The sequence below is a fragment of the Cebus imitator genome, unplaced genomic scaffold (assembly GCF_001604975.1).
Source record: "Cebus imitator isolate Cc_AM_T3 unplaced genomic scaffold, Cebus_imitator-1.0 Scaffold121, whole genome shotgun sequence".
NCBI classification, from domain to species: domain Eukaryota; kingdom Metazoa; phylum Chordata; class Mammalia; order Primates; family Cebidae; genus Cebus; species Cebus imitator.
The window spans coordinates 1,472,970-1,486,156 of record NW_016107436.1 but is presented as its reverse complement, the minus strand read 5'-3'; the positions used below and the strand labels follow the sequence as shown (position 1 = coordinate 1,486,156).

Here is a 13,187-nt window from a genome sequence, read left to right as displayed (position 1 = left end):
AAAAAAAAAAAAAAAGAAAAGTTCTAGGACCTGTGAGGGCTGTCATTAAAAGAGAAGGGAACATGTGAATTATCAAACTACCCAATTAATAAGAATCACAGATATTAAAAAAAAGACATTAAATGAATGCCAATTAATACCGCTTGAATATATGCAGTATTTTCTCTGTCTCGTGGGCCAATCAAATTGCAGAATTTCTCTCTGACTGGATAAAGCCTTCCAGGTATATCAAATATCGGACAATTTCCAAAGAATGCAGAGAGCTTCGCTAATTCCATAGTTGCTGACATTACCACCACTTTTAAATGCTCCTTCCTATTAGGAGACTTCTCCTGAAATAGCTTCTTCAATAAACCAAATAAGATATCCTGAAAGAAAAGTAAATTTCTATTAAGTCACAAGTATATCTAACAGCCAAACTACTTTAAATACACTGCTATTCTAACCAAGAAATTCCTATTTTAATAGACTAAAATATAAGTAAGAGCCAGGTGCGGCGGCTCACACCTGTAATCCCAGCACTTTGGGAGGCCAAGGTGGGAGGCCAGGAGGTCGAGACCTGCCAGGGAAACAAAGCAAGACACTGTCTCTACAAAAAATTTTCTTAAAAATCAGCCAGACATGGTGATGCACGTCTGCAGTACTAGCAACTTGGGAGGCTGAGGCGGGAGGATCACTTGAGCCCAGGAGTTCAAGGGTGCAGTGGGCTATGATCATACTACTGCTCTCCAGCCTGGGTGACAGAACAAGACCTTATCTCTAAAAACTTAAAAAGCAAGAGGAGACAACTCTCTATATAGTAAAAAGCTACCCAAACAAGTAAACTACTTGCTAATAAAAAAACCAATAAATTAAAATACTCACTGTAGTTAGAGTCCTTTCATGGGCTTCATCCAAAATAATGACACTGAATTTGGTAAGATTTGGATCTCCCAGAATATGTTTCAGTAAACATCCATCAGTCATATATTTGATTGCTGTCTCCTAACATTCAAACAGCAGAGTATAGCAACTTATAGTATCACAGAAATTCACCACTGCTTCCCCAACTAAATTTTTCCTCAAAAGGTAAAAACACTTGGGTATTCTTGGACAAAGCAACAAAAATCACCAATAAGGAGATACAATAAAGTCAGAGGAAAGTGGCAAGTTGATGCAATGACATTAGGTGAGCAAGTTGTAGGAAACAACAGTAAAACGAGATGTATCTTTCTGCCTCAGCCCCTATTTTACAGGTTTCAGGGAAAACGAGAAAATGGTAGGTGCATACTTTGCACCCACTCTCGTCTCTTCTCTACCCCATTGTCCTATTAAAGAATGTGTTACTGCCCAGGCACAGTGGCTCATGCCTGTAATCCCAGCACTTTAGGCGGCTGAGGCAGGCGGATCACATGAGGTTGGGAGTTTGAGACCAGCCTGACCAACACGGAGAAATCTCTACTAAAAATACAAAATTAGCTGGCTGTGGTGGCACATGCCTGTAATCCCAGCTACTCGGGAGGCTGAAGCAGGAGAATCACTTGAACCCAGGAGGCAGAGGTTGCAGTGAATCAAGATCGCACCATTGTACTCCAGCCTAGGCAACAAGAAACTCCGTCTCAAAAAAAAACAAAAACAAATGTGTTACTTAGGTCAGACATAGTGGCTCAATCCTGTAATCCCAGCACTTTGGGATACTGAGACAGGCGGATAACTTGAGTCCAGGAGTTCAAGACCAGTCTGGGCAACACAGCAAAACCGCCTCTCTAATAAAAATATAAAAATTAGCCAGGTATAGTGGCATGCACCTGTAGTCTCAGCTATTTGGGAGGCTGAGATGGGAGGACTGCTTGAGCCAGAGGCAGAGGTTGCAGTGAGCTGGGATTGTGTCACTGCACTCTAGCCTGGGTGACTGAGCAAGACACTATCGCCAAAATAATAAAAATGTGTTATTCAACAAGCATTAAAACGGGGTGAGAAAAAGGTCCAAAGGCTAGGTCTAACAGCAATGACATCCATAAAACAAGGGAAAGAAGAAAAAAAAAGTCCCAAACAGTGACCACTACGAAGCCAGAACAGTATTTTGGGGAGTCATCTTGTGCCACGTTTGATGGCCATTCCTATTAGGGAACATACGTAAACCACAGATTGTTTTGTATCTGGGACAGGATAAAGAAATCCTCAGGGAATGTAAATTATAATATTCATCATTAAAAAGAAACTATTTTAAATGTGTTGGTGCCATGAATGCTTAACACTTGCTGATATTGTTAATTAAGTTGATTAATTGATTTTAATTCCGTTTTCCATTGACTTCAAGAATACAAACACACAAAATAAATGAACCTTGAAAACATGCTCAGTGAAACAAGAGAGACACAAAGTACAAAATATTGTGTAATTCTACTTGTATGAGGTACCCAGAGTAGGCAAATTTGTAGAGACAGGAAAGTAGAATAGAAGTTACGGCCAGGCATGGTGGCTCACACCTGTAATCCCAGCACTTTGGGAGGCCAAGGTGGGTGGATCACGAAGTCAGGAGTTTGAGACCGGCCTGGCCAACATAGTGAAACTCCGTCTCTACTAAAAATACAAAAAATTGGCTGGGTGCGGTGGCAGGCACCTGTAATCCCAGCTACTTGAGAGGCTTAGCTAGGAGAATGGCATGAACCCAGGAGGCCAGTGAGCTGAGATGGCACCACTGTACTCCAGCCCAGGCAACAGTGCAATACTCCGTCTCAAAAAAAAAAGTTACCAGAGGCTGGTGGGGGAGAAATGGGGGGTTTAATCTATTGTTTAATGGAGTTTCTGTTTGGGACGATAAAAAAAGTTCTGAACAGGCCGGGCGCGGTGGCTCAAGCCTGTAATCCCAGCACTTTGGGAGGCCGAGGCGGGTGGATCACGAGGTCAACAGATCGAGACCATCCTGGTCAACATGGTGAAACCCCGTCTCTACTAAAAATACAAAAAATTAGCTGGGCATGGTGGTGTGTGCCTGTAATCCCAGCTACTCAGGAGGCTGAGGCAGGAGAATTGCCTGAACCCAGGAGGTGGAGGTTGCGGTGAGCCGAGATCGCGCCATTGCACTCCAGCCTGGGTAACATGAGTGAAACTCCGTCTCAAAAAAAAAAAAAAAAAAGTTCTGAACATAGAAATGGTAGTGGCTACCAAACATTGTGAACATACTTAATGGCACTGTATACCAAAATGGTAAAATGGTCAATTTTAAGTTATATATATATTTTACTACAATAAAAATTTTTAAAAACCTACAAGTCAAGAATCCTTACAGTTAAAATACATAAATAAGAGGATCCTAAGAAAATAAATTGTCACTTATAAAATAATTGAGGAATGAGAAAATGGGATGAATATCAGACACTTGAGAGCTAAAGCATTAACAATGGACAACAACAATAAATTCTTTAGTATATATATTGAACTTTGAAGTTAAAAATCTTCCAGAACTGTCTCCACTCTTTCTGTTAAATTCATAATATTAGCTGGGCATGGGGGCATGCTCCTGTCGTCCCAGCTACTCAAGGGCCTGAGGCAAGAGGATCACTTGAGCCCAGAAGGTAGAGACTACAATGAGCCATGTTTGTGCCACTGCACTCCAGGCTAGGCGACAGAGTGAGACCCTGTCCCGATAAGAAAAGAAACAAATATCAACAAGACTTTTGTACCTTAGAGCTGCAATCATCAAAACGAACTTGGTATCCTACTTTGGATCCCAAAGTGCATTTCATTTCTTCAGCTACTCTCTGAGCAACTGATATGGCAGCTACTTTGCGTGGTTGAGTTACACCAATCATACCATGTTGTGAAAACCCTATCAAAACCAGAGATAAAAAAACATAACATTAGCAACTGTTTATTCCTACTAGAGTTAAATTGTTTTTGGCCAATCAATACAAAACTGCTTGAGTGTTTCCAAAAGAATATTATCCTGCAAATGAAAAACACACTGTGCTATCTTTGCACCATGAAAATTTAAATATTAATTTAAAATAATACATATTAATAACCACTCTACGTGTGTGTGTGTGTGTGTGTGTGTGTGTGTGTGTGTATAAATATCTAGGTGCAAGTGATTCTCCTGCCTCAGCCTCCCGAGTAGCTGGGATTACAGGCGTGCGCCACCACGCCCAGCTAATTTTGTATTTTTAGTAAAGACAGGGTTTCTCCATGTTGGTCAGGTGGGTCTCCAACTCCCAATCTCATGTGATCCACCTGCCTCAGCCTCCCAAAGTGCTGGGATTGCAGGCATGAGCCACCGCGCCCAGCCTCCATTCTAAATAGTACAGTAGTCCCTCCTTACCTTTGGTTTTGCTTTTCAAAGTTTCAGTTACCTACAGCCAATGGAAGTCCAAAAATATTACAGCACTTTCAGAGACAGAGAGCCCACATTCACATAACTTTTCCTACAGCATATTGTCATAAATGTTCTATTTTATTGTTATTAATCCCTTACTGTGCCTAATTTATAAACTAAACTTTATCATAGTTATGCATGTATAGGAAAAAACATAGTATATACAGGGTTTGATATTATTGGTGGTTTCAGGCATTGAGTAGTCTTAGAAGGCATCTCCTAAGGATAAAAGGGGACTATTGCATATAAAATAGTGATATGTCTTAATAGATGGCAACTTAGATTTGAAGCATTAGAATAAGTTAATATATTTTTGTTATTTGTTAATGCAAATCATATCCAATATAATACTGTTCTTTACAAACTCTATGAAAGGAATAACACTTGTCAAAAGACAAAATTACAACAAACTTAGTTAAAAAATCTTAATTGGCTTTTGTGATTCCAGAATCGGAATCACATCAACCTATCGTCTCATAAAATAGAATGAGTATTTCAATGAGCTGAGCAAAGGAGGCTGATTGACAGACAGAAAAGGGCTGAGGAAAGCAGAAACAGAAAACAAAAAGCAGATTGCTCATTTCAAAGTTACTTTTTTTGTAAAAGTTAAAGCAGAGGAAACTTCTTTATGCTGGCTAAAACTGGCCTGTTTTGGAATTTGGCTATTATATCTTTCTCCTCATTTCTGATTAGATGAAAAAATTTAGTTTTTAGACTTGGTGGCGTGGAACTTCAGCATGAGTAATTCCATTTTGGTTTGGTCTGTTGAGTCTAGTGCAGGAGATCAGTCCAAACCAAAGGCCTCCTATAAATTTTACTTAACATATTTTAAAGGTAACTTGTCAGTTGGCTTGTGCTGGCAAAGTCAGGAAATAAATATTTCCCTGATAATGCTCTAGAGAAAGAATCAAGAAATACTAATGTCAGCAACAGGTATCAACATACTTCTTCCCCTCAAAATTATTTCAGTATCCAATGGTTAATAGTCTACTGCTAGACAACCTTATTCTATAAAAGGGAATTAATATCTAGATGTAATTCTCCTATTTGAGATTATTATGGTAATGAAAAACGGGAAAATTTGCTATCCCAACTAATTCCTGAAACTGAAATAGACCATAAAGAAGCATGGGGGAAGGGGGTGTGGCAAGAGAAGTGGGACTATAAAATAGTGGGCAATCATGCAGTACAGATATCCTACTGGCCTTTAAAAAGAGGATATTTTTAAAATATTTCCAATATTTTCACAGAAAAAAATCACCTGCTTCATACAGATACTTTGGGAGTTGAGTTGTTTTACCACTTCCTGTATTTCCGGTAACAATAAGGAATGAATTGTCCCTCACAGCTTGAATAATCTTTTTTCTTTGTTTCTGAATAGGAAAAGTTGGAGTAGTTCCTCCCTCCTGGGACGTGCATCCTTTCTCTTCTGTAATAACAGAAAATTAAGTCAAGTAAAAGACTTGTAAAGATATCTCTGGAGAACTCAATTTCTCAGGGCTAAAAACAGAAAGGCAATATAATTTTAGCGCTAGAAGGGATCATCCATGACTTCTCTGTTAAATCGCTCGTGTACCATTTGTAAGTAAGGGTTTATAAGCCCAGAACAACTTTTTGGTGAAATCCAGCAACTTGAGCATTCGTTCATGCGTAACTTAAAGTACTTTTCAAAGCAAGTATAGCTCAAGGCAACGTATACACATGCATACTTACACAGAAGCACAAAGCCCAATTTTATTTAACAATAGACCAAAAACTGGAACACAGCAGAAAATTCTCAGCTGGATTAGAAGCCACCTGTGTTTGCTTCTGATTCATGGTTCAAGTTAGGTCCCTGTTCAGAGTGACTGATATCCCAGAAGGCCAAGTGGTGGGTAACCATGGAAACTGGCTCCTGGAAACTGGCTCCCTTCATACCGTACCCAAAGGCAGGCTGGCGGCCCAACGAAGGGGGGGAGGATGAATGGGTAGAGAACAAAGGGTTTATGAGCCTGTTTAAGAACAGAATGCATTTCGGGCGTTGGGGTTCACTTTTTCGCCCCCCAATAAGCTTTTCGCCCAACTTGGATCTGGGACCGCCCCCCTCTAAGGCAAAGTGCTCATTGGACGCAAAGTTCGCCTCGGGCTTGGAAAGCTAGCAGAACGCCGCGGCTTCCTCACTACTCTTCTCAGCCTGCCACAGGCGTACTTTCATTCCCCCCTACAAACCCCCAGGAATTAACTCCCGCTGGCTTCCGTACCGTCCCGCAGACCGCACCTCTATCGGCGATGCAAACAGCCGAGGGCCGCTCTTCCTGGAGGTCTCTTGACCGCTCACCCTCCTCCTGCTGCCTTGGCGCCCTGCCCGCGACAGCGGGAAACCGGGACATAGACCTGGCCCCGAGTGGAGGCGAGCACGTCCTCCGATCTGAGGAGATGGGAGGGGAAAGGCGAGGACGCGCCCTGATGACGTAGAGCTGTTTACTTCCGTGCGTGCGACTTGTAGCAAGGGGAGGGGGAGCTGCTCGATGACGTGGCACGGGGCGGCCGGACAGGGAGCTGAAGCTCCACCCCCAAGGGTTTCCCGCCAACTGCCACATGCGCTTCGCCTTGAGAAGATGAGCCATCCCTGAGGGCCCGAGGGCCCTTGAGCAGATGAGCCATCCCCGAGGGCCTCTTTTGTTTCGCCTCTTCCGCGCCAAAGGGCGCGACGACACCTCTTTTCTCCGCCACAATGGTTGCTGCAGCCTATCCTGCCTTGACACATCTGACACGATGTGACCCTCTGCCAAGAACTGGAACCAACCCAGAGTGATGCGTTTGGCAACTCATTCTCACCTTTCCTGATCTGACATGACCTGTCCAAGGACACAGCTACTGAGTTGTGGAGCTGAAGTTTTAGTTATGTTATTTCCAAACCTTAGGTCACCTAGGCTGCTCATTTCCCTTATAGGACTCTGCATTTTAATTTATTTGCATGTTTCCTCTTCCGCCCAGCTATATTGTAAGCCCCTGACAAGAGCCGGAATATTAAAACATCACTAAATTCAGGGCCCAGCACAGTGTGATTCAAGGTGGGCTGTCAATATTTGTTGATGTTGCTGAATGGAAGAATGAATAATTGATTTCTTTAGGAATTAAGCTCATTTTTGATAGAGGTGCATTCCTTGGAAACCACAGTAGATGAAAAGCTCAACAGATACACAAACAACTTTTTCAGAAAAGGTACTTTGGGGGCAGGTTTTTGTGTTCTAGAGCCTGCCAATTTTTAAATTAGTGTCAACTGTAACAAAGTGCAATGTGAAGAAGATTGTTTCTTGGACTTCTCAATCATTCCTGTTGTTAGAATTAACCAACACTTAGCTACCAAAGAAGACAACTGAGAGCTGTCACTTCACCATCACCTAAAGACCCTACTGTCTGACCAGGCTGCAAAAGATGCACGATAAGGCTGTTGGAACCCTAGATTTTTCTGTGCTCATTTAAAGTGAACTCATGGCCGTGCATGGTGGCTCATGCCTGTAATCCCTACACCTTGGGATGCAGGGTGAGTGTATCACTTGAGATCAGGAGTTTGAGACCAGCCTGGCCAATATGGTGAAACTCCATCTCTATTAAAAATACAAAAAAAAAAAAATTAGCTGGGCATGGTGGCATGCACCTGTAATACCAGGTACTCGGGAGGCTGAAGCAGGTGAATCGCTTGAACCCAGGAGACAAGGTTGCAGTGAGGCAAAATCGTGCCACTGCACTCCAGCCTGAGCAACAGAGTGAGACTACGTCTCAAAAAAATAAAGTAAAATAAAGTGAATTCATACCAACTGCCCTTAAATGGGACTGATCAATGCTTCTTAAAATGCAAGTTCATCAGATTTTGAATGATACCAAATAAAATGGAACTTTGTAACAACTTTATATCTCAAAACTTGGGTATGAGAGGAAGCGATCTGATAAGTAGGAGAATATTCCAGGTTTCTCTCATTCATTAGGGGTATCTCCCAGCCCTCTGGATTATGTTAGGAATTCAAAATATTATAGAAACAGAAACAGAAATTAAAGAGTCAAAAAATACATTTGTGGTACAGGTAAGGTATTGATAATCTCAGTATTTCAGTATAGGGCATCTCTATCAGTGACATAGAAAACTCACTTTCTAAAAATCGTTATTTCAGACCAATGATCATAATCACTTAGTTCATGTAGTCAAATGTTTCCGATACAGTTGACCCTTGAACAATATAGGTTTGAATTTTGCAGGTCCCCTTGCAGATTTTCTTCTGCCCCTGCTAAGCTGGAGATAGCAAGATCAATCCTTTGTCTTTCTCCTCCTCCTCTTCAGCCTACTAAAGTGGATGGAGACCTTTATGATGATCCACTTGCACTTAATGAATAGTAATATATTTTCTCTTACTTATGATTTTTTTTTTTTTTTGAGACGGAGTTTCGCTCTTGTTACCCAGGCTGGAGTACAATGGCACGATCTCAGCTCACTGCAACCTCTGCCTCCTGGGTTCAGGCAATTCTCCTGCCTCAGCCTCCTGAGTAGCTGGGATTACAGGCAAACGCCACCATGACCAGCTGAATTTTTGTATTTTTAGTAGAGACGGGGTTTCACCATGTTGACCAGGATGGTCTCGATCTCTTGACCTTGTGAACCACCCGCCTCGGCCTCCCAAAGTGCTGGGATTACAGGCGTAAGCCACCGCGCCCGGCCTTACTTATGATTTTCTTAATGTTTTCTTTTCTCTAGCTTGCTTTATTGTAAGAATACAATATATAAAACATATACAAAATATGTATTAATTAACCATTTATGTTATCGGTAAGGCTTCCAGGCAATAGTTGCTCTTAATAGTTAAGCTCTGGGGAGTCGAGTAATACATAGATTTTGGCCCAACGCAGTGGCTCACGCCTGTTATCCTAGCACTTTGGGATGCCTAGGCAGGCAGATTGCCTGAGTTCATGAGTACAAGACCAACCTGAGCAACATGGCAAAACCCTGTCTCTCCTAAAAATACAAAAAAAAAAAAAAAAAAAAAAATGCCCAGGCAGGTGGGGAAAAAAAAAAAAAAAAAAAAAAAAAAAAAAAAAATTAGCCAGGCATGGTGGTGCACACATGTAGTCCCAGCTACTTGGGAGGCTGAGGCAAAAGAATCACTTGAGGCCGGGCATGGTGGCTCACGCCTGTAATCCTAGCACTTTGGGAGGCTGAGGTGGGTGGATCACCTGATGTCAGGAGTTCAAAACCAGCCTGGCCATCATGGTGAAACCCCATCTTTAAAAAAAAAAGAAGAAAAACAAAAATAATCACTTGAACCTGGGAGGCAGATGTTACAGTGAGCTGAGATTGCACCACTGCACTCCAGCCTGGGCGACAGCAAGACTCTGTCTCTGAAAAAAAAATAAGAGTTACATGCAGATTTTGACTATGCAAAAGGTTTGTGCCCCTACCCCCAACTTGTTCAAGTTTCAACTGTAAATTATTTCCTTTATTTTTCACAGAAACTCAAAGTTCGGTTATCACTATCCATAATTTTCTGTTAGAAACTTGCTTATGGTGACAAAATGAAGAACTAAGAGGGCCAAGATTCAAAGCCACACTAATAACCACTAAACTGCATTGGGAGATGGAATTATCTAGATCTTGGTGCCAAAATAATGTATTTTCTTTCAATGTTTGTAACTCCAAACATTGGAAACCATGGTAGCTGAAAAGTTCAACAGATACACAGCATTTGAGGCAGGAAATCTTTTTCAGAAAAGGTACAAGAACTGACCCCATTCTTGTATGAAAACCACCTATTGAGAATATACAGTATCAAATCTGCAAGTCAAGAATGAAGAAAAATAAAAGTGAAAATCTCAAGTGATGTTTAACATGGTTCATTTTATATCCAAGGACATTTAAAGCATGTTACCATTAATAACCATGTGCTTGGGGCTATTCTAAATTAGAAGAGGAACAATTATTTCCTACCCAGTGAGTTTACAAATTACAGTGACAAACAAAACTCAAGTACAGAGTAAAAATAGAAAACACATGGGTTGAATCTGGGAAGAAAGGTCAGTGTCCCCAACGACATTGAGTTGATTTCTTATCTTTGGGTTACATTAAAAACCTGAGGCCAGGCCTGTAATCCCAGGACTTTGGGAGGATGAGGTGGCTAGATCACCTGAAGGCAGAAGTTTGAGACCAGCCTGGCCAACCCATCTCTACTAAAAATATGAAAAATTAGCCAGGAGTGGTTGCAGGCACCTGTAATCCCAGCTACTTAGGAGGCTGAGGCAGGAGAATCACCTGAACCTGGGAGGCGGAGGTTGCAGTGAGCCGAAATTGCACGATTGCACTCCAGCCTGGGCAACAGAGTGAGACTCTTATCTCAAAAAAAAAAAAAAGAAAGAAAGAAAATAAAAGTACCTGAAAGAACTGGTGTTTAAAGAAGCGTGAGAAGTCTGAATTGTACCCTGCTGCTATTGCTTTATAAGCAGTCTTTCGAAACATAGAATCCAAGCAATCTGTTTCAGAGCATCAAAAAGACAGGAAAGAGGCTCAACATTAAAGATTTACAAAAATGGAATAGAATTTTTAAATCATCTTCAGGAAAGAAAGGAAAGTGTAGAACCACTGTTGTGTTGGTTAAAAGGAGTAAGTAAAGCAAAAAAAAAAAAAAAAAGGAAAATTATTCAAAGATATTATTACAGTCACAACCAGAAAGCTAAAAATGTGGAAAAATGGTGATTATGTACAAACCTAATTAATAACAGAACCTAATTGCTCACAGAAGGAGTGAGCCATTGTACCAAACTACATGGATTGTTAAAAAAAAAACTCATTAATTGGACCAAAACAAGACTTGTCTTGGTAAAGAGAAGCAGACAGAAGCCAGATTGTGAGTAAATGAGAATTCGAGAGCAAACTGAAAATATAACTAATGGTTGGGGATGGCTGGTTAGAATCAACTAGGGTAAATGAAAGTGTGAGAAAAGAATAACTGGAAAATGATGCCACTACTACAGTGTATATGTGATGATTAAGAAAAGACTTTGTCAATGAAAGTATTGGGGCACGATTGGAAGATGTGTTCAGGAGGGTTGAAACAAAGGTACTGATGAGGGAGAAATACCAAACTGACATTTTGAGGAAGGATACAGGACTGGAGGGGAGAGAACAAACTTTTAGTCCAGATAGGTATTATAAACTTGCATTTGTGGTGGATTTGTATCCCAAAATGTGAATCTGATTGTTTCTCTGTATTTTCCTCCCCTTTTTCTGTCTCACTGGTAACCCAAGGGCCTATCTTCCTCTTCAGCCCTCAACAAAGCAGAAACAAAAATTCAAAAACACTGCTGACCTGATTGCCCAAACCAGAGCCTCCTGTGCATGCTCAAATTACTGGTTACTTCCTCTCTCAGATGGATAAGCCTGGGCCTGGGGAGAGGGCGGAGAGTGGGCAGAATATACTGAAATGAAGTATTGACAGAAGGGATAAATAGCCCTCCTAGCGGGCAGGAGAACTTTCATTAGAAAGTTCGAATGGGGCCAGGTGTGATGGTTCATGCTGGTAACCCCAACATGTTGGGAGGCCAAGGCAGGAGGATTGCTTGAGACCAAGAGTTTGAGGCCCGCCTGGGCAACATAGTGAGACCCCCATCTCAAGACCTATCTCTACAAAAAATACAAAAGTTAGGCAGGCATGGAGGTGCATGCCTATATTCCCAGCTACTTGAGAGGCTGAGACAGGAGGATCACTTGAGCCCAGGAGGAGAAGGCTGCAGTGAGCCGTGATGGTGCCACCGCATACCACCCTGGGCGACAGAGCAAGACCCAGTTTCAGAAAAAGAAAATAAAGAGAAAAGAAAGAAAAAAAAGAAAGAGAGAGGAAGAAAAAAATAAAACGAAAGAACGAAAGAAAGATGGGTTCTAATGGAAGGAATTCAAAAAGATAAACCATTCTCAAGTGTGGACCATTCCCCTCTCCATTAAAAATAAATCAGAAGCAAACATCTATGACCAGTTTTTCATCTAGTAGTCCTGGATACATGTAGACCTTGAAAAAGCGGGAGGGAAACTTCATTCCAGAGAGAATGTAAACACAAAGGAAAACTTCATTCCCTAAACTAGATGGAACTAGACAAAAAAATTTGTGAATTTTTCTGAGTCATTTGAGTAATTATCACAGAGCCAGTCACCAAACAGTCATTAAAATCATTCATCAACAATATTGTTTGAGAGTTTAATAGAGACTGAGACACTGCTAGTTGTCAATGAAAATTGCGCTTTACACGTATGCTTATAATCTTTAATAAATGTGTAGAATTCCCCTTAATCTACTAGTAAAATGGGGCCTCTTCCAAGTGAAAGCTCAATGTTTACTCTAGCTTCCTATTTATTCATTCGTGTATTCATTCAGTCAATATTAGCATGTACAATTATTATACGCACCCTTTTTAATAGCCATGCAGAGGCATAAAATATGTTTAAGACATGGTTATTACCTTCAACGAGATTCCATGTAATCCAGGAGATAAAATATTTAGAGGAGGAAAAATTAGCTAGAGTGATCAGTGAAGGCTTCTAGGAGTTAGTGACATTTGACTGAGTTTTGAAAGTTGCGAAGACTCCAGTAAATGCTAGGGAAAGATTCTAGATAGAGTGCATTTGACAAAGGCACTAATAAAATGATCAAGATATTATTAATTATGGATTATTGAGAAAGATGCATTATTGGTGTTCTGACTATAGTCTCTGTAAATCTTTCAGTGGCCTGAAGGTGGCAAGCTGGGTTTATTTGAGAAACTTCAGCATCAACATTATTTAAAAGAAAAATGAAACAGTACTATTTCTCTGAAAAAA

The 13,187-nt window shown here is 41.0% G+C and overlaps 1 protein-coding gene across 1 annotated transcript in view; it reads right to left on the bottom strand.

Moving 5' to 3' along the window:
- Positions 1-6,865, bottom strand: part of DHX40 (DEAH-box helicase 40) — a 48,466-nt gene extending 41,601 nt beyond the window's left edge. The window contains exons 1-5 of the mRNA XM_037742442.1: positions 6,612-6,865; positions 5,616-5,783; positions 3,666-3,811; positions 865-984; positions 118-368 (exon numbers count right to left, since the gene is read on the bottom strand). Coding sequence (XP_037598370.1) covers positions 118-368; positions 865-984; positions 3,666-3,811; positions 5,616-5,783; positions 6,612-6,723 — 797 coding nt within the window. The 5' untranslated portion in view covers positions 6,724-6,865. The remainder of the gene's footprint in view (positions 1-117; positions 369-864; positions 985-3,665; positions 3,812-5,615; positions 5,784-6,611) is intronic.
- Between the last annotated feature and the right edge of the window lie 6,322 nt (positions 6,866-13,187).